Raw genomic sequence first — 26,688 nt, forward strand, 5'->3', positions numbered from 1 at the left:
CATCTGCACATTGCACATGTTTTTACCAAGACATTGATATTAATGGTCTATTCTATATTATTCTATAGTGTTAATTAACAGTAGAAATTGGGTCAGTTTTCAGTTGTGTCTTACATGTGTGGTGTGGGAGCAAATGTAAGCATCCTTCCCACACGTGTCTTTCGGCTGAGTAAGGAGCATGACAGACAGGTGCAAAAGCTCCAAAGTGAAGGTTTATGAAACAGCTCCCAAAACAGCTTGCTGAAGTTTCTTTGAAGAGAGCCCCAATAGCATAAAGCTATTCCCGTTAACACAAGGTTAACATGAAAAAAACAAAATTTCATCTTGCCTATAAAGAATTTTAGTTTAAATCACACAGATGTCTAAAACAGTATTTTATACTGTACTGAATACTCATTCGATATATACATACCACAAAATCAAAGATATTTTGTACTTAAACATTGTAACCATCTGCCATGAGCCTATGGCATAAGTAAGTACAGATATCATTAAAACCTAAATAATATTTCAAGATGTATGATGTTGAAAAATAGCAATGTTCAGACAATTATGTTTAAAATATTGGTGTGTGATTTGTTTAGGCTATATACAAAACCACAAACACTCCCTTCTATAATTCCTTGTATGAACCTCATTTAACAAATGTATAAATTACCCCACCAGTTCTTCTATGGTACAATCATAAAAATCACTGCTTTGGAAGAAACCTTCCATATAATTAGTATTGCATCCCAAAACTATCATATTTTTACAATCCATTACAACTGATGTGTACACTACCCAATGGGCTATTGCAAATGTGTATAATAAACAATTAATTTTTCAATAACTGGGAGCAATGAGAATGACATATTTATAGACCTAATGGGAATGTTACTGTTTGGAGCTGATTTTATCTTAGCTTAGGTTTCGGTGGTGGTATGTTTAAACTGACTTTAGTGGGATTTTAAACATGCACCCTAATTGTTTAGAAGAAACTATCCATATATTTTGTTTTAAACTAAAATTTCATATTAATCAAAATTTGGAGGAATTTCAAGATTCTGGTTTATAAACTAGCTTGGTTCACTATTTCCACTCAAATGAGTTCAAATGAGTGGTTTTGTACTTTGGAGCTCAGACCTCACCTGTACTTAGGTTCTTGGACAAGTCACTTTTCTTTCAGCCTCACCACTTTGCCTTCTGGGAAAAGAATGTTTTGTGGCCAGTCATGCGCACCATGGCAGCTATTTTATGAATGGGTGAATCCTCCCTGCAGTCATTTTGTGAGAGTGCCTACAACACTCTTGCAAAATTCCAAATGTGCACGCCGACCCCCCAAATTATCAACATTTTAGAATTCTGCTAAAGATATATAAATTATAATATATACAATAGGTTCTTACCTGTAGGTACCATACATGACTTTCTTACAGTCAACAAGAAGAAACTTTTGTTCCATTTTCCCATGGAATTTTGCTCCTGACTTGGAGAAATAATCTTGTCCTTTTACTGTGCGCACTCTCATGTTCTAAAACAATGAGAAATAGTATGAAAAAAAATCAGAACACTTTAATATAACAAATACTGAGCAACCTACAACCCAAATACTGAAACACGTAATGGCCCCTACACCTATTACACTTAGAGGTAAGTCCCAAGAAGACTTAATTTCAAGCAAATGTGTGCAGAATTGCAGCTTTAGGCATGTGTTGCACAATCCTAAGCATTCTTTTTTCAGACATGAACCCCAGTATGTTTAATGGGATTCATTCCCTAATGAGCGAGTTTAGGAATGCAACTTTAGACACTTTGTTCTTATTACATGCACAAGTAAACTTAGGGTTGCCACCTATAAGAAGGAAGCCTCTGACTTTGGAGGCTTCTGAATATTCTATTTCTTGCCAGGTTGCTGCCAGCAGCGTGGAAAGAGCAACAGAGGGGATTTCCACCTCTCTGTCCTATTTTTAATTTTCCCTCTAGATGGGCCTCTGAATCCATGTAAAATAGTGATGCTGCTGGGGGCAGGGATAGGACTGAAGAGCCCATCGGATTTTGCCTATCCTAGTCTCTCCTCTCCCTTCCCTTCGGAACAGCCCCTTTTGGACCTCTACAGGGTCATCCAAGGCCACTTTTGGATCTTGACGTCCTCTTTCTGGAGTGGTAGCAAGCAGTGTTTATGGCTTTGGGAGAGGGAATTTGAAAAATCCTGTGGCCCCTGGGACAATCTCCGGGGACCATAGGATTGGGCTTTTAATCATTCTGAACTAGCCAACACTACTTTCATAGAGAAAGAAGTTTCCATATCCATTTTAGTCCTACTCAGACAATAAAATGACTAAAAAGCAAATACCCCAAGGTAACAGCTGAGTGAGAATTTGATCCAGATTTCATTGGGTTCATTTATATTTTATATCATACTGTGTTGTACAGTGAAATAAGGTGAAGATTAATGGCGTGATATGCAGATTGACGTCTATTACTGGAATGGCTGTTACATACCTAAACATCAGCTCCACAGTACTTCTTGGGTGGGTGGAATGAAATGAATGAAAATAAGTACTTGGTGATGGGGAGAGATAAGCATGTAGCAGACCGTCTTGTTGCTGAATTAATTTTGTTTTTCCCAAATTGCTGCTTCTGATTATGTGTTTAAGGAATTGTAATTTCAGTGGTTACTCTGATTAAATGACTGCTTAAATCTTGGGAGTGTGCTATTTAAACACTCCTTCAGTTCCTACTGATACGTAATATAATATCAGTGGCAAAACCTATGGTGATTCGCGAGTTATGGTTGAACTGAACAAACAAAAGCTGGGAAATCATTTTTCCAACCATAACGTCAGTCCCGTTTCAAACCACAATGCACCTTGGGCAAAGGGACTAGCACAAGTGTGGCAAGTGACGAAGGGCAGGAGCCCATTGGGACGTACGTGTGACTGCTGAAACACTGGCCTCTCCCTCTGACCATTATAGTATCAAGATTACAAGAAAAAAGAAAGGGGAAAAAGAAAGAAGGATAGAAAGATCTGCCTTTCTTCTCAATTGGTATACAACTCAAGAGAATTATTACATACTGCAATTATGAATCTTAATATTTAATGCTTTCCAGGTGATGCAGTCTTTGCTCTTTTAGTTATAATAGACATGCTTAATATTAATTAATTATATAATAGTAAATACCAGGCTTCTTTATTATACTTGATTAATCATAGTAATGAAAGAAAAAGAAGACATGCATTTCTTATCATTCATTTTCTACTTTCCCTATATCTTCCTATGCATTCTATTCCTTCATAAAAAGTAAATGAAAAAGTCGAGCAGAAAGCTGAAAATACTTAACCTATATAAGACAAAAGAAAATTTGTTAGTCTGTGGTTGTTCTAGACATGAACTATGTCTGTGTATATGAAACAATTAATACAGAAGGTGCTGGTAGATGACATTCAAAATATGAAGTATAATGTTATTCCCATTTATTATAATTGGAAGAGCAACCAGTGGGACCTGTAACGAAATGTTGCAGTATGGAGTGTTCCTGTTCATTGTTCTAGTCAGCCAGCCATGGCCTCCTCCACAATACTCCATTCTATTCCCACCCAGTTTTCAATTTTATCTCCCTCAACAGTCAATCAGATTCTGTGGCCAGTGACTGTGGCCAGTGTTCAGTCTTCATTAGGCTATTTGGGGATTTTTCAGCCCCTTTGAGTTTTTCCTAAAGCCTATGTCATTTGGCCCTGAGAATATAGTTTGTAGGCTACCAACTAGGACTAATTGCTGGGCACAAAATTCATGAGTGCTTAAAGAATGTCACCAGCTGCCAAGCTGTTTCCTGAGATAATTGAAAATGCTGGTGCTCACCTTTACACCCAACGTCACTTGTAACCCATAGACCTGAGGGACTACGTACTCTCATGCAAGGCAATCTGTGTATAAGGTCATCTTTAGAGGCTCTCCTTCAGGAGCTCTCATCATTGGAGGTAAAATGTGTAGTAATCAGAGAGAAAGCACCTTCTCAATGGTAGTGCCCCTGCTATGGAATTCCTTCCTTAGAGAAGTTTGTCTCATGCCAACAATTTATATTTTCAGTACCAAAGAGAGACATATTTGTTCTAGGTTTGCTGATGTTTTATTGTTCTTATTCTTGCTGTCATTGCTTTTTTAAAACATTATTTATAGGTATTTATTGTATTTCATTTGTTGTTTTTCTTTGTAAACTACTTTGGAAGCTTTGCTTAAGGGTGGTATATAAATCTTTAAAATAAATACATGGTTCACATGACTACCAATAAGCTCCACATAGCAAGTAATGTTGCTTCATTGGTTCCACCCTAATATTTGTTATACCAGAAACCTCCCTAATACACCCTGATCCATTATAATTCTCTACAATTTGCTACAAGAAGTACAAACCAAGTGATTTATAAGGGTAAAATCAACAGAGGAACATATTTATAACCTATTAAAGGAACAGGAACTTCCTGAACAAGGCCAATTGCATCATATCAGTGCAATGATATCCTGGAATCCTATTGAATTTGCACAATGGAAATGCAGTTTAGTTGTCTCCAGTCTGACTGTCAGCAATAAACCATGGAATTTCCCTGTAGTATCCTGCAAATGCAGTCCTAGGATTTCTGCATTTGAACACTATAAAATCCTCCTTTTTGAATTTAAAAGAAGCCATGAAAGCATGCCAAATGCACAGACTTTTGTTTTTGGTTTGACCGTCCACTCTACCCAGTGGCTTGTACTGATGTTGATTTAGAGTCTCCCCACTACTCCCCCTGAAGAAAACAAGGACTAAGTGGCCCTACACCAGGAGCAATAGTAGTTCCATAAGGGTCTGTGTCTGGGAGAAGACAACCATAGAGTAGTATCCAATGCTGCCTGCACATTAGCAGGACCAACTGCTAGTGCAATGGGAAGCTAGTGGTTCTTGACACAATTGGAAATGAGGAGAAACAGTAGCTTCCAGAACAGGGCAGGTCAGCAGAGCTCACAGAAGGGAGCTCCACTGACCTGCCCAGTTGCTTTAGTTCCTGTAGTGCTAGCATTGGTCCCACTTGCGCAATGGAACAAGTAGAGGTGCAGCAGCTGTATTGGATACTGCCCATAGTGTATTGTTAGATTAAAAACTAGTTTAAATTGTGCTTTACAATTCTTCTTTGTGGGCAAACCATCATTTGCACAAAGCCACTAGCATGAAAGCAAGGAGGGGACTGGACTGTGGGAGAAGGAAAGAGGAAGGAAATGGAACAAGGCTCGTTCATATAGTGCCAAATCACGGTTTGCCATTACAGCTGAATTAAAAGTCAAACTGCAATTACAATCCATTATTTATTTATTACGTTTTTATCCCATCCTTCCTCCTGTTCATACATACTTGTGAATAAGCCCTATTGAATGCAGCAGGACCTACATCTGAGTAAACGTAAACAGAATTGTTCAGCAAGGCCTAGAAGAAAATTGAAATGAGTGGGTGCAAACTACAATAGCAAATATCCCACAAGTTTAATAGAATAATCTAGGTTTAGGTTTTTATGGCTGCTTTATAAATTTCTGGGTTGTTTGTTGTATTGTACTCTTTTAAATATTCGCATTGTATTTTATATTTTTAACTGTTTGTATGGTATTTCAGTATTTCAACTTCGTAATCCGCCCAGAGAACATTGGTTATTGGGTGGATTAAAAATATAATAAACAAACAAACAAGCAAGAAGGCTGTTTTTGTCATTTTCCATAGCGAAGAAAACAAAATAATAAGATAAAAGAATTCCGGAGAATGCATTTTTCATGCTTTCATCAGTCCCTGGAGAAATGTGTCTTTTTCATAGCACTCTTTTCAGATTCAAAATCTGTGTACTATAGGGGGGGGGGGGGGAACCATCAAAGCCAAAAAATAGAAGATGAAATCTTCCTGTGCTGAAAACCTCTCTTTTCATATTTGAACAGTTTCAGAAACAACATAATGTCAAGAATACAAAATGGGGTTTTATCCAACAGTGACTTTGCAGTAGCAGAAAGCACTTCTGCAGGCACAAGTCGAGTTGTCTGTTCATTGTGCCTCCTTTCTTAACTGCAACTTTCAGTGTTTCCAAACCCTCAGGAGAAAGTTTATTGAGGGAGGGGTACTTAAGTGGAGTGGGTTAGTGAAAATTGGATGCCTTGAATTGAAGTGTGTTCCATTAAGGTAAATCCATTACTGAATATCCTGACATTCCTGTTAGCTCAAATAAATTTTTGAAAACAGCATTCTGGAGAGAGATCATTGTATTCCATCACAGAAGAACTATTGGAGAAAGCAGTTTTAAAACAAGGGGTTGTCTTCATGGCGCCGGGTTGTCACTTCTCCATTGCCAAACCCTGCGCTATCGCTGGTTCGTGGTGGCAGCAAGTTGTCCTTACAAGGGGAGGCAGTGTGGGGCTTTCTGGTGGCCATTAGGCTTGCTGGGCCCACTCCTGCCCCTCCTGCGTCTTCTGGCAAACAATAGGAGGTTGCCTTCCATTGTTCAGAAAATGAGTCTGATTAAATTTCATGCATATTCATTGAATCTGGGTCCCCTCTTTTTCTTAGTTTTTTTTATGGGAATGGGTGCTTTATGTCTACTTGACACTGTGGAGGACTAGCAGAGACATAAATAATATTCTTTGTTACTAATGTTGATGGGTTTTTTTCCCATGCCTTCAAAATTTCTGGTAAGTCCTCACGCATCTTCGCCTCTTTGCCCAGTGGTGGCTTCGAATCTGCAGCTGCGTCATATAACAGACACAGTGCAGATTTGGAGCCAAAGATGACATCAAGACAGCCCCTAAGTCTACAAATGTTACTAGTCCACAAACATTTTTACCAGTCTACTAGTCTACATAATTTTAAGTATTTAGATTTATAGTTGCCATATTTCAAAAATTGAAGGTAGGTAATAATAGCAAAAATCTCTCAAAATGCATAAGGTTATTATCCCATAACATTTCCTCAGTCTTTCCCAACTTAGATCTAACTCCAAAGTGCATTTGTGGCTTGAAAAAGAACTTAAACTAAATGCAACTGTGGAATGCATCCTTCTCCTCCTCCTCCTCCTCAGTTATAGGCCCCAGAGAATACAAGTTGCATCACATGGTTTATTCATTTATTTAAAACATTTATTTAAAACATGTTATGCATTTCCTTCACACAAAAATACTTTCATGTAAGAAATAGTTTGGAGTTTGTATAGATCTTCCTGTGTGATGGAAACATCTCATAAGTTGTATGTGCAGTACTCACTCTGGCAGTACTCACTCAATCTAAAGAATAATATACGAAGTGGCCAAGAGTATGTTCTGAATGTCAAACTTGTCAGTCAAGAGTAGATTTTCCTCCCCCTCCCCCTCCTCAAAGTCTCAGACATATCAAAGATAGCATTCTCAATATAACAGGATCTAAAGCTAGTGAACCATGGTTATTGGGTAGTATAGAAGTGTAGTCAATAATAAATAAATCGCTTTAGACTGTATAGGATTGCATGTATATACCTTGATCATATCTAGACTTCATCAATTTATTTTAATGGAATTTCCTCCAAAGTAATTGGGCAAATGATTGCAGCTGTATGCAACAATCTTAAACACCCTTAGTGGGGATTAAATCCTCATTGAACATGCTTTTCACATAAACTCTGCATTCTCATGAACGAGCCAGCGTGCTAGTTCATGCTACTCATGTACTCCTAATTGGCTTTTGTTGCAGCAGCAAGAACAAGCGGAGAAAACTAGCACACTGGCTTTTTTTTACAACAACCCAATGTTTTAAAAATCTGGGTTGTCATTGTGTGCAGACTGAGCCATGACTTGCTTCCAAGTAAACATGCATAGCATTGTACTGTTAGTAAAATCTTCCTTGCCTTGTTAGTGTCTCAGTGAAGGCAAATGTTAGAAGATCTACCGTATCTACAAGCTGGAAAACAGTTTTCCTCCTGCTCATTGCTAGATATTCATATTTCACTGCTGTTTCACTATTAACAAAATCTATTTATTATTTTTATATAAAATGCTGATCTGCTGTTTATATGTCCGTTGATTTATTCAATCACTGAATCTGAAATAAATTAAGCTAATTTATAAGGTGTTTATCAGTGTAACAACTGATCTAGCATATAACCTGGTCCTAGGTTGTTATACCTGTTTTATGGATTCCTGTGCTGTATTGCATTTTACATTTTAAACTGTTTGTAATGTGCCCAGAAAACATTAATTATTGGGCAGATTAGAAATGTAGGAAAGAAAGAAAATGATTATATTTTATTGAAATTATGTGTGTTATGGTATTCTCTTCATGTATATGTAGAAAAGCAATAATACATATGCAGGGCACATGAGTGCTCAATATTTACCAGTCTTCTTGAACAATTTTTTTGTAAATTGCCCAGACAACTTTGGGTATGGGGCGGTATATAAATGTAATAAATAAATAAACAAATTACTTACCCTGAGCCTTTGGACTTGACAACCCTGTTTCTCTGTCATCTTTAAAAAGTGGCTGAAGTTAGATTCATCTAGCAGAAGATATACTGAAATTCCCCTAGTGGATGCTTCTACAATTTCTTTGAAAATATCCACATCTGTAAATGTATCCATAACTATGGCAATAACCTGTATAAGAAAAATAAAGGTGTTATACTGATGATAGCTATTATAAATTATTACAGTATTTGAAATCTAAATCCACCACATAATGTTGCTAATATTCATAAAATGTTGATATTTATATAAATATTTATACAATGCTTTTTAAGACATAGTCCTTACAAGGCAGTTTACATAAAAACATAAAATACAATATAAATAAACCACAATAAAACCAAAGAGCATCACAAAAATTATATAAATCATAGCTAAGTTAACAAATAACATGCTTAATAATTAAAAATGACAACCTTTCCAGTGACTTTATTTATTTAAAACTGCAGAGATCAAAGACATTCATGAAAAAACAGCTTGAAGTAGGTTAATTTTGAAAACCCACATTTAAACAATGGCAGAATCTGGGCCATAGTCACCTGAGTAGGGAGAAAACTCTTCAACCATTGCTATAAGGTAATGTAAGGTGGGAATTCCTTGTTATTCCCAACTTAAGAGACCGAATGCACTCTCATACTTGACACTGGCACAGTAGAGGAAGCCTAAGCCTCTGAAATAATAGTTGTAATATCATTTCACTGAGCTTGGTAAACTACTATTGCATGTTTTTTTTAATCACACAACGGTATGAGAAGAGTTGTGTTGCTGCTCATCACCTGTCATGCAATACACATGTCTAAATGTTAGATTATAATATGCACCCATGATACTAACACAGCATAGTAGTAGTATATGAAATGAAATTTGGGAACTTAACTAGTGTCCTTTTCCTGATAAATGTTGGAGACTGAGGGTTAACTGGGAAAGTAGAAATCCCACCCAGTGCTGTCTCCAATTTATTTTTATGCATTTGCACCATTTGTAATTATGATATAAGAGGGCCCTTTAGTTAGGTAAGCATGAAGTAACCCAGAGTTCCCTTGAACTGTCACATACAGAAACTTGGCTCACTTCCAGTTGGCATAGTAACAATGTGTGTTGCCTTCATCTTAGCCAGAACCCATGCCAAGTTAGAGTCAAGATACTGCATCTGGCTTTCTGTCACTGAGCTCTTTAATGAATATGGGCCCAAGGAAATGCCAGCCTTCATCAATCTCTGCTTCAACCCTTTCCCAAAGTCACCAGGCCACTTTCACCCAAGCAAACTCCACTCTTCAAATTTGGTTGGCAAATACAATTGGAATTTTCATAGAGCCATCAAGTCCAACTCCCTGCTCAATTGAGGAATTTATTTTAAGCATATCTGACAATGGCTGTCCAGCTGCGTCATGAAGGTCTCTAGTGTGGGAGAGCCCACAACCTCCCTAGGTAATTGGTTCCATTGTCGTACTGCTCTAACAGTCAGGAAGTTTTTCCTGATTTCCAGCCAGAATCTGGTTTCCGGTAACTTTAGCCCATTATTCTGTGTCCTGTATTCTGGGATGATCAAGAAGAGATCCTGGTCCTCCTCTGGGTGACAACCTTTCACACAGAGGAGGTGAGAATAATATCTTTATCTGACAAATAGCTTTACAAACCCATTAAGAAAACAAGGGCATTTAAATGAGATCAGAAATAATTGCATTGTATTGAATGTTACTATAATTTATGTCCCATTCATTTCAATGGATCTACTCTAAATACAACCCATTAATACAACCCATTAAAAGACTGGATACAACCCATTAAAAGATTAGGAATAATTAAATGTCTGCAACATCATTAACTAATGATGCTGTTCTGGTTCTAAATCGGTGTCTGATGTCAGTAATAAACTGGATGAGGGCAAACAAATCGAAGCTTAATCTGGAAAAGGCAGAATGCTTTTGGTCAGCCTAAAGGCTGATTAGGGAATAGGGATTTACCTGTGCCGGACAGGGTTACACTCCCCTAGAAGACTCAGACTGGCAATTTGAGTATACTCTTGGAATCGGTCCTGCACATGGATGCCCAGGTCTCGGCACCAGCCAGGGGCACGTTTATACAGCTGAGGTTGCACAGCACCCACTCCTAGAGACGTCTGATCTGGCCATGGACACACCTGCCTTAGTCACATCCCATTTGGACTACTGCAATATGCTCTGCATGGGTAGGGTGATCATATGAAAAGGAGGACTGGGCTCCTGTATCTTTAACAGTTGTATTGAAAAGGGAATTTCAGCAAGTGTCATTTGTATATATGGAGAACCTGGTGAAATTCCCTCTTCATCACAACAGTTAAAGCTGCAGGGGCCCTGCCCTCTTTTAAACCTGGTCACTCTAGTATAGACCCTGCACCTTTAACTGTTGTGATGAAGAGGAAATTTCACCAGGTTCTCCATATATACAAATGACACCTGCTGAAATTTCCTTTTCTATGCAACTGTTAACGATACAGGAGCCCTGTCCTCCTTTTCATATGGTCACCCTATGCATGGGGCTACCTTTGAGAACTGTTTAGGGAGTCCAGCTGGTCCAGAATATTTCAGTCAGACTGTTGACCAGGGCTGGCTATAGGGAGCACACGACTCTCTTGTTATAACAACTTCACTGGCCACTGGTCTTGTTACCATGCAGAATTCAAAGTGCTGGTTATGACCTATAAAGCCCTATTTGGCTTGGAACCAGGATACCTAAAAGATCGCCTTCTCCCATGAGCCTGCCTGGTTCCTAAGATCTTCTAGAGAGGCCCTTCCTTCAATACTGCTGCCTTCAGAGATGTCTTTGGTGGTGACCAAAGAGCAGGCCTCTGGCCACTTCCAGGCTATGGAACTCCTTCGCAAGAGAGGCTAGGTTTGCTCCCTCTTTGATGTCCTTCTGATGGCAGGCAAAGACTGCTTTATTTAAGAAAGCCATTAACTTGTAAGTGTATCTATTGGGTTCGATGTTGGTTTTAATATTTTTTCTGTAATTGTTATGGTTTGGTTTTTTGCATTTTAATGTATTGTTTTGATCAATTTTAACTGGTTCTATAAAGCTTTCTTGAGTGCCATTTTTTGGCAGAAATGTGGATATTCAATTAATATAAATAAATAAATACATTTGCAGAGTAACAAAACAGCAGCTTCTTCATTACGGAAGTATGGAAACACAGTGATAAACTTTGTGGTAGAAATCAGACTATAAAACCAATACAAGGGGGAAAAAACTTTGCTAACAAAAATGAAGCTTCTGTGTTGCTCACAGATTAAAATTTGAGTCAACAAAACATTTATGTTTCTGCACCAAGCCCCCAAAACTATGAGGTATTTGTGAATGTTCCTCAGATGGTCACTTCCCATGACAAAACAAATACAATAAATGGAATAATCTGTCAAGAAATAGAGAGAAAGAATTCGCTGGTTGAGTCAGTTACATTTTAAAAAGATAACAATGGGGTGGAGGGCGTGGGCTGGAGACTGACATAGTCATTTCTGTTTGCAGAGTTCAACTCAGAGATGAACTCATTGTACAGTGTCCCTGTCCAGTCACCACACGGTGACCTGGTTCACATGTCACAACAATACTGAGTTGTTAAAACCATGGGTTATTTGTGATGGTGAGAAAGCAAGTGAATATGTTGCCTCCCAACCAATTTTGCTTCATTCAGATTTGGTAAACAACCCAGGATTGGCATGATGTCCAAATCCACATTCTGGGTTGCTGAAGAAGAAACAAACCAGAGTTTTAACCAAACAAATCTTTGCCCATAAGGGAACAGTTAAATCAAAAGATAGTATGCAATGAGACAGGAAAGAGGCATTCATTTTCATCTCATGATCAGTGCATAATCCCATGACGGGTCCATCAACTACAGCTTTCATCATGTGGTAGTCTCCCTTTTCTTCATGTGATGGCAGTAAAAGTCAATGTGGACAAACATCGCATGGTGTGTTATTTTCACCATATGAAGCTGTCTTATAGGGAGTCAGAAAACTGTCTACTGCAACAATTGTTGAAAGTTTCAGGTAGGCTACCTAAGATTCTTTAATGAAAATGCCAGGTACTATGATGCCTAGACAGATTTGGCTATGATCAGTGCCCTATTATAATAAATAACCGTGACATGTGGATATCAGACTAGAATTCTCAGCAAGTACATTTCTGTATCTAAACAGTGCCACTTGTAGTGTCACTTGTACATTATTAGTAACAACAATAAATACTGCCATGACTGCCCATTTCATTGACTTGAGGGAACGGTGCTATACTGCATTGCGGTTTGCAGTCATTAACTGTAGTCTCTAGCCAGAATAATTTGCTTCCTCTTTGAGGTGAACAGTAATAAAACTAGGGTAATTACAAATAAAACCAAAATAATTCACAGGAGTTGAAATCAATGTTCACTGAACACCGTGCATCAGCCATGAGTCACAAAATTAAGGAGTTGGCGATCTTGAAATCCTTGGAACAAAATATGCATATTGGTTAAAATTCTGTGAGCTTACTCATACAACATAATTACCTGACCTTGTGATCTAGCTATTTTAATGGTATTTTAATTCCAGCTGCAGAATCTAGCTCAAACCTGAAATGTGAGAAACAACAGAAAAAGCCCCTGGCCTTCAGGAACGTGGATGGGCTTATAAATGCACTGTACAGCTTTGGGTTCATTTTCCTACAAACCTTTCCCTTTATTTCATCACCTTGCACATACAGTATCACAGTGGATGTCTTGACAGTAGCTACTGTATAACATTTATTGAGAAAAACCATAACCTTTAGAGATTTATTTTCTGCCAATGCCAAAAGGTTCTAATGTGTTCAGCCCTCTCAAGTATGCAACACAATTCTGTAGTGTGAATTTTATATTTAAAAGTACTATAGGGAAGACTAAAACATCTCTAGCGCATACAAGTAATGATTAGGTTGGGCTTATGTATCACCAAGAAAGAAAGAAATGTATTGCCAAAAGAGAGAACAAAAGACAATATCAATTTGCATAATACTTGCATATGATAATTTATATGTATAGATGTAAATTGAAAAAGGAAATGCTATAACATACATAAAAATACAATGCATATCACTATTCTAGGCACGACTGACCAGGGGGGGTGTCTATGCGGCATCGCTTTGTTACTGACATGATTCCCCTCAAAATCTGCAATTTTCCTGGCTGGGAAAATGCTAGCGGCAATGATAGCATTATATGGCAGGAGTGGGTGGGGGCTATCCAACCATGAAAATTTGCAGTGCCATTGGCACATAGTGATAATGCACAGCAAATATCAAGTGACTGAAAAACTCCAAAAGCAATTTTTGGGGGTTTTCTGACAACTCCGCGCGATGTTGTAGATTTGAACGCCTACAGCTGTGCATCTACGCAGCTACACTTCACTGAATGTATGTGTTATACATAATAACTGACCTTACTTTCTTTGGAAAGTCAGACTTTAATGTTGCCATGGCGGCCATTACTAAACACTCACTTCGGGTGCACTGAGATCCACCCCATAACTATGCCCACTCTCTTAACCTGAACTGAAGCCAGCACTAACACATGCACAAACAACCGTGGTCACATCGGAGCAAAGTAAAAACCCACAGTAAAACAGGACATCAAAAACACACTGCTTTGTGGGTAATAATATGATGATGCGGCTTCAAATTGGCAGCTGCATCATATAAACAACAGAGTGCAACTGACCAGCCATGACAAGTTACATACAGTATAAAGTCAAGTCCCAGGTGACCTGTGGGCCTCCTCAGTCTGCTATTTGGGAATTTCTTGTTGAAGGCACTTGCTCTCTCTTATGGTTCATTATCTTTAAGCCAAATTTGGTATGGGCAGCCCTTCAAAATGAGGACATCTTCAAATAGAGGACTGTTCTCTGGCAACCCTTCAAATAGCAGACTGTCCCCTGTAAAATAGTACACCTGGCCACCTTTGTAAAGGTTGCAAAGATTTCAGTCAACTGTAGTGTTTTCTGTCTTTCTGTATATTGTCCGTTTGTGGGAGGTTTATGTTTTTAAATTTTACATATTGTATTTTTAATGTTTCTAACCATTGTAAACCACCCAGAAAGCTTCAGCTACGGAACAGTATAAAAATGTAAATTATAATAATGTAAATAACAACAACTTCCTTTACTTGCTACTTCAAAGGGGAAAGTAACATTTTCATGCATCTCTCTACTTATACAGCTGATCAGCCTTACTGGATGGCTAATTTGAATGTGGTGGGGGAAGAGAACTGGGAAAAATCACTTTAGAGAAATTCAAATACAGCAGCAAAATATCATTGAAATTTGAAGAAATTATTTAGCAGTAACAAAGAAATGCATACTGCTATTAAGAAATGAATTCAATCAGATCATTTTCAAGACTTTTGTTCATTCAGTGTCAAAAGACCCAAGTGATCTTTTAAAAAATAATAATAAAAAAAACCCCTCAAACCCATGTTAGCTATAGAGTGTTTCAAGACTTTCCAGACAGCAGTGATTTTCAAATGGTGTCACATTTGTGAAATAAAATACCAAGCTTTCCAAAAAAGTATGAACTAATGCAATAGATGAATGACTGGATTTATGAAATAATTTTTCATAGCTTTCCAGAGACTCATATGATTTAGATTTTATAAATAACATTTACCAGGAAAGTTTAATTAAAATTATTGTGTTTAGTTTCTACGGTTATTTAAAATGTTGAAGGATAATGCTTTCACCTTCTGAAAAGAGCAGAAGAGGATCATAAAAGGTAATGAGCAAAGAAACATTTCAAAACAGTGAAAACCCATTTCTCAATTTAATCGATTTTAGCCTTTTGACTGTAGGTTTTGGACTCTCGTTGCAAGGTAAACTTTCCAAAACTGTGCACATCACACAGAAATCTTCATTTAAAAGGGAAGTGGATGATGACTGCTATGTGTTCCATCCAACAGTAGCCATGTCATTTCATTCAATACCCTAAATTTGTTTGTACACACACATAGGAATAAAGTGAGTTGTTTACTGCCAGTGAGAACATGTGGCTTTCCAGATGTTGTACTACAATTCCTGACCACTGACCATGCTTCCTGGGGCTGATGGGAGTTGGAACCTGAGCCCAACACCATCTGGAGGACCATGCATTCTTAACTCTTTCCACTTCTGGCATCAATTCCTCCCAATGGCACCACAGGGAGATTCCCCCCACCCCACCCCACCCCACCCCACCCCAATGCAAATAGCAGTTTGAACTGAGCTATTTTTCATCAGGACAACAGCAGGGGAGAAAGGATTAAACTTCCCCTCTCCACCTTCTGCAATCCTGATGAGCTCCTCTCCCCACTGGCTTGTATTTGCATATAACATCACATTTGGTTTGGCCCTCTGTTGCACCACTGGATGTAAAGAGGGTAGCAACCAGGTCATGGCAGAAAGCAACACTATTGGAACTGAAATGGTTTTAAGCCCCATTTCTGATTTGTTCCTATGAAGCTCTGCCATGATTGTTCAGCCCAACAGCAACCATGACCTTATTGCTGTCTGTCATGTGCACATTACACAGATAATGCAACCCGAAATGAAGGCGTGATCTGACTTCAGTGCCAGCCCCATCTTTCCAAGTGCACTTACCCAGCCTTGCATCACCTGAAGAAGCTGGCAAGTAGAATAGGGGAAAGCACACACCTGTGCACTGACAGCCTTGTCTTGTTGTACAGGGGAGGGTGTCAAGTTACCTTATTCCAGCCTGTAACCATGTACAGGTTATTTGCAATGTGGAGGGGGAAAAAAACATTCCTGTGATGTTCATATTAGATGTGCATATATTCACAGCTCCTGACCTTGGTGATGCATATTACATGCCAATTAATTACCCATCATCTCTGAAATGGGAACCAAGGACAAAACATTTTTCTGAGGTGTGCCCTGAATACGCACAGTGGTTACTTAATTGACAGGTGTTCAACACCTCAGCTCACACCTGGCTGGCTATAAGGCAAAGCACAATGCATTTCTGAAATGCCCTTTCAATAGGACTTGCAACCAAACCTAAGAAGCCACAAAGAGCTTCTCTCCCTAAATAAGTATATATCCTGGGACTGACTATATTGCCAGAAGGGAGAGGAGATTGAATGTAACACCACACACACACACACACACACACACACACACAGAGGGAGGGAGGGAGGGAGAGAATGTCTAGACGATGGGATATCCCGGGGATCACCCCTGGGCATGCACATGACACACAGGGGATCACAGGGGCAGGGAGGGATGATCCCTCCCTTTCCCTGGGATAACCAGGACAGCTTTAATCCTGACTTTTCCCATGGTCTTGGAATCGTTGCAAGACTGTGGGACATGTGGGTGGCCGTCCCAGTTTCGTCCCAGCTCCTCGCAAGTATATGTGAGGCGTGGGAACTAGGCACGGAGCTCTTCAGGAGCTCCGTGTCCATTGGGGGTGGGGGGAGCGGTAGGGTTTGGCTTGTGTGTTTTTTAAAAAAATGCCTTTTCCACCGGAGCGTTCCTGTGCTCATTTTCTGTAAAAAAAAATTAAATAAAAAAATGGTGGGTGCAACGTCCTCTTCCGCCTGGGACGTCACATGCCACGTGTAGACTGAGGGGGAGGATCTCACGATCAGCATAGACATGCCCAGAGACAGAGAGAGATTTCTGAACTTAATTCAGAACGGTGACAGAAGCTGGATTAGGAAAACAGATGTCAAATTGCATTTGTTGGAAATGCAACAGACTGTTTGAAAAACAGCCAGGACAGGTGGTGCCTGAAATTAGAGTGATATAGGTCTGCTGCCTGAACACTTGAAGCTCAATAACTTGTAATCCCTACTGAGCAGAAATTCGTGTTAGCATGAGATCTCTGTAGCTGATGGCAGCAATTGATCCTCACATGCCACAAAGCTGTTGTATGGAACTACTGGGGCTGCGATTAGTGTTCAGTACAATGAAGCCAAAGGAAATACTCATGGATGCCAAAGTAGCCAGGATAACACTCTTTTGCACCAAAGCAAAACAGATGGGTTATAATGATAACAGCCTTGCAGGTAAATGCAATAGACGATTTAGCAAGCCTCAAAACATGTTTATTGTTTATTTGTAATCTCCTCCCGCCCTTCACTGGATACTCCGCGGCCTCCTGGTTCAGAGCCTGCTGACTCTCTGGATAGGATTGCACCTCAGGGTTTCCAGTTTAATACAGTTTCATAAAATAGTTACAATAAAACAGTATGATCCTTTTCTTTTAAAATATGTCTGTGCGATGCGTGTGGCAAATGCATGTGTTCTAGGTCTAAGTAAACATAACTCTATACATACAACACGGCCAACTGGTGTCTGGGAATTCTGCATGTAGAGCAGTGTGTGCAAGAGAGAAAAAGGAGGGATGGAATGTCTCCTTGTTTCCAAATGATTTGCCTTAGACAGTTTACGTTTACCTTCTATATTATTTATTTCCTTTCACATACAAATGCTTATGGTTATAGCAGCAGCCATTTTTATAAATAGTCATTTTCGCTATTAACTTCAGATAAAATGGAACTGAATTTGATGATGTTTTTATAGTTTAACTATTATTTCAAACCCAGTAGGGTTGGACCTGTCTACCCTGTTGTCCATAACCGTATTAAAATCTCCAGCTAAGATGACTACATCATCACTAGATCTTAGGAAGGAGACACTCCCTGAGATACTTGGGGCCCAAGCTGTGTAGGGCTTCTAAGGCCAGAAACAAATTGGCAGCCAGAGTGCCTCATGCTGGCATATTAATTAAGTCAAGCCCAGATCTCACCTAATAGGGAAAAGGACAGTTATGGAAAGAACACTCCTGAATTGGGGGCGGGACTAAAGTCCTGAAGGGATTTCTTGCCTGCAAAGGTGTAGCCATAGACCGAACCGATGGCTTTGTAGGCCTCCAGTGCAAGGCTATTTAATTGGTGCATGATGCGGAAAGCTTATAGGTCTGGATTCCAACCTCTCCCTGTAGGCGTACATGCTTATTGGTTGCTGGGAGACACGTCAGACCTAACTTCATTGTATTCATTTTAAAATATTTTTATCCTGCCTGTTGAGGTGATTCATCATAAGTTAAAACTTTAAAACACAGTAAAAGAGAGTACGTAAACATCTGAGAAACAAAAACAATTAATGGTTGTTTTTATTTCTACCAAAGGAGCTTTTATTTATTTATTTATTGTATTTTTATATTGCCCAATAGCCAAAGCTCTCTGGGTGGTTTACAAAAATTAAAACCATGTAAACCATTCAAAATATAAAAAAAAACAGTATAAAAGCACAGTATAACATACAATATAAATGCACAGCCAGGATAAAATCGAGCAGCAATGCAGAATTTAATACAGATTTAAAATACAAATTTAAAACAGCAAAGTTAAAATCAAGTTAATAGGCTGTTAAAACGTTGAGAAAATAAAAAGGCATCTAAAAGAGTATAGTGTAGATGCCAGGCGAACCTCTTTAGGGAGCTCATTCCACAGCTGGGGTGCCACAGCAGAGAAGGCCCTCCTCCTGGTAGCCACCTGACACAACGGAAGTGTCTTTTGGCAGGTGCTCATGGAGAAGGACCCCTGAGGATAACCTTGGGGTCCAGCCAGGTACATACGGGAGGAGGCGTTCCTTAAGCTAGCCTGGCCCCAAGCTGTTTAGGACTTTGAATATTAATAACAGCACTTTGAATCGGGCCCAGACCTGGACTGGCAGCCAATGAAGCTGGAAAAGGACTAGCGTGATGTGGTCTCGTTGGCCAGTCCCTGTTAGTAAACGCTTTGCCCTGTTTTGGACCAGCTGATGTTTCCAGACCGTTTTCAAAGGCAGCCCCGCATTGCAGTGATCCAGACGAGAAGTTATCAGAGCATGGATCACTGTAGCTAGGCCATCTCTGTCCACATAAGGGCGCCGTTGGTATATCCCCCTAAGCTGATAAAAGGCTTTTCTGCTTCTGTGGTGTGATGCCTCTATGCCTCCTCACCACTCCCTTTAAAAATCAAGCTGTCTCTTCCCATTCCTTCTCCAGGACAGTGTAGAGCACTGCATCATAGGAGTGACAATCCTGTCTCAGCTAACAAACGAAATTAATCAAGTAAGTGCTACAGCCTTCCTCAGTGAAGCCATGATGAACTTTTGTCTCTCACTTTGATGTGTGTCTGTGCTCTGATTTTTGTCTGTGCATCATGTGTTTTGGTGGTAAGAAATTGGCCCTCATTCTGGAGTTCAGTGAGCTTTCTTTTGCACCTCTCCCCTTTCCAGACACTCAAAGGGCTGCAATTTTTGTATTAAGGGACTGAAGCAGCAATGATCTAGAGAGAGTTGTCACAACCAAGGCCTCACCACTCCTTCAGTATATATGGGGAGTGCGGGAGGGAAGTATCACTACCGAATCACAAGAAATCATTGCGTTCCTGCAGCTGCTGCTTTGGCCATTTTTTTTTCAACTTAACTTTCATCCAGCTTAGTTATGATGAAGAGTTCTGTGAAAACTCAAAAGCATGCAAACCCCACAGCAATATTACTACTGTATCAAGAGTGATGAGGCATTCGGTAGTCTTAGCCTTCTGAGGTGACACCTGTGGGACTACATTTGGAGTAGGGCTAAGTAACTTGCTCGCCATAGGGAGTGAACCAGTGTCACTATCAGTGGTTTATATTTAGCATCTTTGCATGATCTGCAGTGGATGCTGCTATTAGAACAGAACAGAACAGAATAGAACAGAATAGAATATCTCCCTCTGGATCGAGGCGGGGAACAACATTAAATAGAAAATCACAAAAAAATGCTTAAAACTGGTTAAAAACATAAAACTGATACAATATTAAAATAACAGTTGGACATGTTAAAAAACATCTGCGTAGGCCTGCCAGAAGAGATCAGTCTTTATGGCTTTCTTAAACTGTTTACCCTACCCTGTGCCTGTCTGCTTTCTCTTCCCCTCCTTATTGTTTTATTATGGTTTTATTAGAATGTAAGCCTATGCGGCAGGGTCTCGCTATTTACTGTTTTACTCTGTACAGCACCATGTACATTGATGGTGCTATATAAATAAATAATAATAATAATAATAGAAGTGTTAGACAACTTTTCTGAAAACCTGTAAGAATGACAGGCCTATGCCATGTTCTTTTCTGATTCTTTTGCCACTGAACACCTGACTTAGTATATATATTATCAGTAACATTGCAAAAGTTTTTTTTTTTCCTATGGGTCGATGTTGGGCCTGAACTTACTACATGATGGAAGGATTGGAATGCAGAATATATCTTGATCTTGGCACAAGCAGAGGCATTCTGTGTTAGGGGAGTGCATTAGAGCCATTGTATGTTCCCCTGCTTGGTTTCAAGAAGCTCCATCTAGATCTTCCCTTTACTGCTACATGGTAATTTGCTAATAAACAACTCACGCAACAACTCATGCTTCATCTACACTCACATATGTGCAAGTTGGAACTGTATACATACAGGGCTTCTAGGTGGAGTCCTCGCATTTTCAGGGGTGGAAAGAGCCCTACACAATAAGGTTATATGTGTAGGAGCTCTTTCAGACTGCATGGAGGTTAGTGCCGCCCCCATTGGGGGTGATGGTTTGCTCCTGTTTAACATTAGATCATCGCTGAAATTACCTTCAGAGCTGAAGTTAGGAAAAAGCCAAGGCTTAAAACAGATTCTTTCTGAATTGCATCATGTTTGGTCTTAATTTCTTTTCTGATAAGGGTCAGTGTTTATGGAGCTTTTTGCCTATTTTGTTCATCCTCCAGTCAAAATGAACGTTCCTGATAAAGAAACTAGCTAATCATTTCTACTTCGATGACTTAGATAAACATTGTTCACTGTGGTTGCAGTGGAATTCTCCATTACCATTTGCTAGCATCTGCCTTTTTTCAACAAAATACAAAACAGAAGCCACTGGCACTTTAGCTGCCAGATGATAGGATAATTTTCAGTAAAGAGAACAAATGGGGTAGTGTCCAGTGTTAGTCCTACATGTGACTTAAGTTAGTCATGACTAACAAGTTCCATACTACCCATGGTTCACAACACATTTTGAGAAAAAATATTATCAATATTTTGATATTGATAATATTCAAATTCACACCTCCCATTATGCAATGGATCAAGGGCCTAATAACATTATCAGCTTTTGAATGAGTGTTATATAGATGCAAGTGGATAAATATATAGATATCTGGCCTGCTTTTCTTGAAACTTTTGTATAACTCTCTCCACCTTTTTTTTTGGAATGGTACATACAATGGAAATTATGATAATTTTATATACACAATGTATGGGTTTTTTTCCGTTCTCACAATTTATTTTCTGGTCTGTTTGTTGATATTCACAATTTAAAAAGTTAAAAAATAAAAAAATAAAAAATTGTGAGCTATTTTAAAGGAAGTTCTGTAAATTAATCCTAGGCAGAACCTGTAAACAGTATGGAGGATGGAATAAATGAGGCATATTTTGGCAAAGAGTGATCACAGAATCATCTCTAAAGTAAGGTTGGAAGTGGAAGGCTATTCCAGGTTTTGAGAGTGGTTGCTTGGTTGTCGTTTAGGTAAGAGACATTTATATTCCATCTTTTTGTCCAAGAAGGACCTCCAAAGCAACTAATAATATAAAACCAAACAATAAACATAAATTAAAATTGAATAAGGGCAACTGACAAAGCAAAACCCGGGAGGGAGGGGAAAGCATAACAAACAGTAAAATCAAGAACATACTCAATCCTCATAGGTTAGAAATACCTTCTGAAGTGTGTGTGTGTGTGTGTGTGTGTGTGTGTGTGTGTGTGACTAAGGTCTCAATCCTATGCATGCTGGCTGGGGGATGCTGGGAGTCTAAATATGCCCAGGATTGCATTGTAAATGTCTAAAACAAATGACTAAGCCAAACAGGCTTCCCCCCAGAGGGAATTCCAGAACTGAGGCCCCACTACAAAAAAACATTATTTCATGTTGCCACTTGCCATGCTTAAGACCTTGGAGGTGGGGGAGAGGGGACAAGCCATGTCCTCTGATGATGACCTACATTTGTTGGTAGATTCATATTCATGCAAAAAGAAGTGCTTGCTTAGCTGCATGCAGAAAATTAAGGTTAAGTTTAAAATAGAAACACCTAAATACAAATAATTGTGTGTGCAGCTGACAGAAAATGATGGCCTCTTGACAGTAATATAACCACTTATAATGCCCTCAAATCCACCTTAAATGCAAAGGTGGATAAGGCTTTACCCCCACTGTTCCATTAAAAATAAGGAGGATTTTTAAATAGATCGTTATGCTGATGAGTAGATTTGGTTAATTAAATCTAATGAGCTTAAAGAAAGCACAAGCACTCTGGTTTTGCATGGGCTTGCAATCTCTATCAAGTCATATCAAATAGAGGCGGTATTTCTTTTTAAGTCAGAGAAGTTCTGTCATGATTCCAAAACCTTTTGAACAGATTTTTATTTATTTTCACAGATAAGCTAAATGCATTCTACAGGCCCAGGCTGTTTGTAATCCTTACTGGCAGTGAGTGGGATTGCCAACTGATCAGAAAAAAAACTGGCCCAGCCTGCTTTTCTGCTTTGAACAGCTGCCTGGTGTTTAGAAATAAGCAGATGAAGCATTTCACAGAACTGGAAGTTTGGCACAGAATTTCCACGGCTCAGGACTATGGTTGAGTTAATTCCACATGAAGAATTAAAAAGTTTTTGGATAAATCAGTGCCCATAGAGCCTACTCTATCTGGATTGTCCCCCCTTCTCCCACAAAGCTTTGTAAAATCAACTTCAATACAGGACATGATTTTATTAATGTAAGTTGCTTTGAAAGATTTGTATCCTGAAAGGTGGGGTATAAATAATTGTTATAAATGATAAATACATAACCATCAACAGCATTGATAGATCTGTATTCCAAGAAGTTGCATTCCACAATGTAGTGTTACATTCTATTGGATTTCGAAGATAACATGTATACAGTATGTAACTGCATATATTTGTAGGTAATGTGATGTCTGAGTTCACAAATGCCATCACTGGGATTTTCATATCGTTAGATGGCAGTTATTTGATCACTTGTGAAGCAGCTAGTTTTGGAAACATAACCCACTTTAAGAATGGAGCACAGGAGGTTACCAAAGATCTGTACCTTTCAGCTCAGAGAGAGAAAGAGGGAGCAAGGGAGAGAGAGAGAGACGACCAGAGATTCACATTCATCATTTGTTTGCAGGGCTGGAAGGAGAGAGATTTAAGACTTCCCTCAGTGATCCTTTTCTCCTGCTGACCAACTGACTGCCAGTATAGCAGCATCAGGTGTTCATGAGTGTATATTTCGCTTGTAAGATCAGACTCTTTGTCTATTACTAGATTATTATTATTATTTATTTATTTATTTATTTATTTATTTATTTATATAGCACCATCAATGTACATGGTGCTGTACAAAGTAAAACAGTAAATAGCAAGACCCTGCCGCATAGGCTTACATTCTAATAAAATCATAATAAAACAATAAGGAGGGGAAGAGAATGCAAACAGGCACAGGGTAGGGTAAACAGGCACTGGGTAGGGTAAAACTAACAGTAGATGCAAGAATTTGGGGTGGAGAGGCTATCTAGGTCGTGGTGTTTGGTCAGAGCATCAGAATCCAAAATCCAGTGTTTCTGTATTCAGTACAGTATTCAGAAAAGTTGAAGCTTATCTAAGAATAAAAAGGAGTCTAATCCTACATACATTTACTTGGGAGCAAGTTCCACTCAATTATGCCAAAGTAAGTGTAGATGGGATTTCACCCCAGTGCTTAGCACACACAACAGATTTTAAGAGCTATGGAATCATTATTGTAGAGCTATTACTGTTTGCCATATACATGTACATTTTTTCGTGTCCCTTCATTTATAGATTTGCACAGAGCTCCAAGCTGAATCCTAGGAAAAATCAACACAAACTTCAGAAAGATAAGCAGCCGCTGCAGCTGATAAATACACTGCCCATAAAGGGAAGCAAAGTCCTCACCCCACCCCACAGCCAGTCTGCACACGCACGCACACATCATCCGCATCAACTAGGGCAGTTTTGAAATTGCTTTAACTTTAAAAAAATGTTTACGTTTGTGATGGGTACATATCTACTTAGGTGCACAGGTAGGCCTTCATAAAAAAAAGTGCAAGTTTTCCCTCAGGAGTGAAATTGTCTAAACTAAATTCCTTTTACTCAAATAGGGTCAATTTCACAAATTACAAAGTGAAATTTTGTAATTTGTGAAATTGACCATATTTGTATATGTAGAAAGTAGAAAGTGACAGCAATTCACTTAGAGACAACAGGCTCCTCCACCCAAAGTGGAGCAAACAGGCTTTCCCCACAATAGTAAGTTCCTTCCTTTCTGCTCTATTACAATTACAGAGAGCTTCAGTTATTAGGTGGTATGAAAATGTAATAAATAAATAAAATAATTATTAAGCTCTCGCTAGTAAATCAGGGCTATTACTACTTGAGTGTTATAAGAGTCCTTTGCTCTACAGAAATCACCATCTGTCCACATTCCAAATTTATCAATGCTAGTTCACAGTATATAGAATTGCTTCCCAGGTCAGCCCCACAATGTGCATTAAGGTTACTAAGGGAAGGACAACCAAGAGATTTATAAATAAAACAGTTGTACTGTTTTATTTTAAAAACTAGCAAAACATATTGTCCCTTCACTAACGCTAGGTCAGTCCTCCAGAAGCTGTATGGAGGTTACTTTATTTCAACACAAGAAAGGACCTTTGGCCCTCGCTTCCTCACATCCATCACTGCTGAATGACATGGGCTTCTTCCCCTCAGGCCTCGAGCCCACCTCCTTCCCCCACATTTTAAAACCCAGTTTTTCCTAGGGCCACTTCTTTTCCTCTGCCATCATTGCTTCAGAGTATTCACTGCCACCTCCACCACCAGAGCTACCACTCCAAAAGTGGGCTCAATTCGCAAAACCCAGGGCCGTCCTTCTGCCCCTGCCTTTGTGTTTTTCTCCATACGTGGTGTAGAGCTACATGGGATCTATAGTTACCCAACTGACTCAGGCTCCTGGCCAAAGCATGGAAAACATACTGTTTGGTTATTAAAGCTTGAGCTTTGAACTTTTTTGAACTTTCAAGATTTTCTACATGTCTACACTGCACAAGCTTCAATTTAAACAAAAATGAGCAAAATCAGTTTGTTAGATCTCTAGTAATAAGCCTTATGCCACATTCTTAAATAAGATTATACCCGACTTTTCTTTATAAAATAAGCTCAAAGCAGCTTACCAAAAATATAAGATACATAACACATGTTAAACACAGTCCAACTTACTAAAATACATTTCATTCATTCATTATGTGTGTGTGAGGTATGTATGTATATATATAAATATGTGTGTGTGTATGTATATATTAAAACCAAAAGCAAGATAAAACAACTTCCACCTCTATAGCAGATATGGAAATGATAGTAAAACTCTAGGAAACTCTAGTCAAGGAGCATATAATACCTTGATGACAAGATGGTCAAGGAGGAAATTATACATCTACTAGGAACTATCCATATTTCCTTACTTTCCAGAGCTCCAAGAACAAAAACTACACAAACCAACTCCATTCCTACTGCATCTCAAAATGCTCATGGCTCATGTTGGCTTTTGTCGGGGGCGGAGGTCCTGTTATAACAATTTTACAGTCTGGTAACTTTCTCTTTTATTGGATACTTATGCCCAGTGTAATTTATTAAGTTATTATAACTTCATCAGTAATAAGCTATGTTCTAAATTATTGAGCATTCATTTTATTCACATACCCACCCATCCTGTCATTGACTTCTTCTTATAATGGAATAGATTAATCATTCATTGGCAATTTAACGATGTCTTTTCCTTATTTGAAAAGGGATTTGTACTGCATTCTGTTATAATAAAAAAACAATAAAGAGAAAAAGCAGCCTCTGATACTTATACAAATATTGATCCCATTAAAGTCATACTACACAACCCTAACCCTCGGCAGCAGCATCTAAGGTTCAAAGGGAATTTCCAAGCTCTAGACAATGAGAAATCTGAATAAAATTTCTATTCTCAGTGTTTTCTTCAGCATTTAATGCCATACACGTTCTACATGCCGAACTGCATAAAAGTCAATTTCTCCTGCATAGTTCTCTTTGCAGGCAAATTAAACCAACATGCAGCAGTGATGGTGACAC

At 38.9% G+C, this 26,688-nt stretch overlaps 1 protein-coding gene across 1 annotated transcript in view; it reads right to left on the bottom strand.

Moving 5' to 3' along the window:
- FAM83B (family with sequence similarity 83 member B) overlaps positions 1 to 26,688 on the bottom strand; it is a 51,947-nt gene that overhangs the window by 3,181 nt on the left and 22,078 nt on the right. Inside the window, exons 3-4 of the mRNA XM_063125811.1 lie at positions 8,449 to 8,613; positions 1,389 to 1,513 (exon numbers count right to left, since the gene is read on the bottom strand). Of these exons, the coding sequence (XP_062981881.1) occupies positions 1,389 to 1,513; positions 8,449 to 8,613 (290 nt within the window). The remainder of the gene's footprint in view (positions 1 to 1,388; positions 1,514 to 8,448; positions 8,614 to 26,688) is intronic.

This window comes from Elgaria multicarinata, chromosome 4, assembly GCF_023053635.1.
Source record: "Elgaria multicarinata webbii isolate HBS135686 ecotype San Diego chromosome 4, rElgMul1.1.pri, whole genome shotgun sequence".
Lineage (NCBI taxonomy): Eukaryota > Metazoa > Chordata > Lepidosauria > Squamata > Anguidae > Elgaria > Elgaria multicarinata.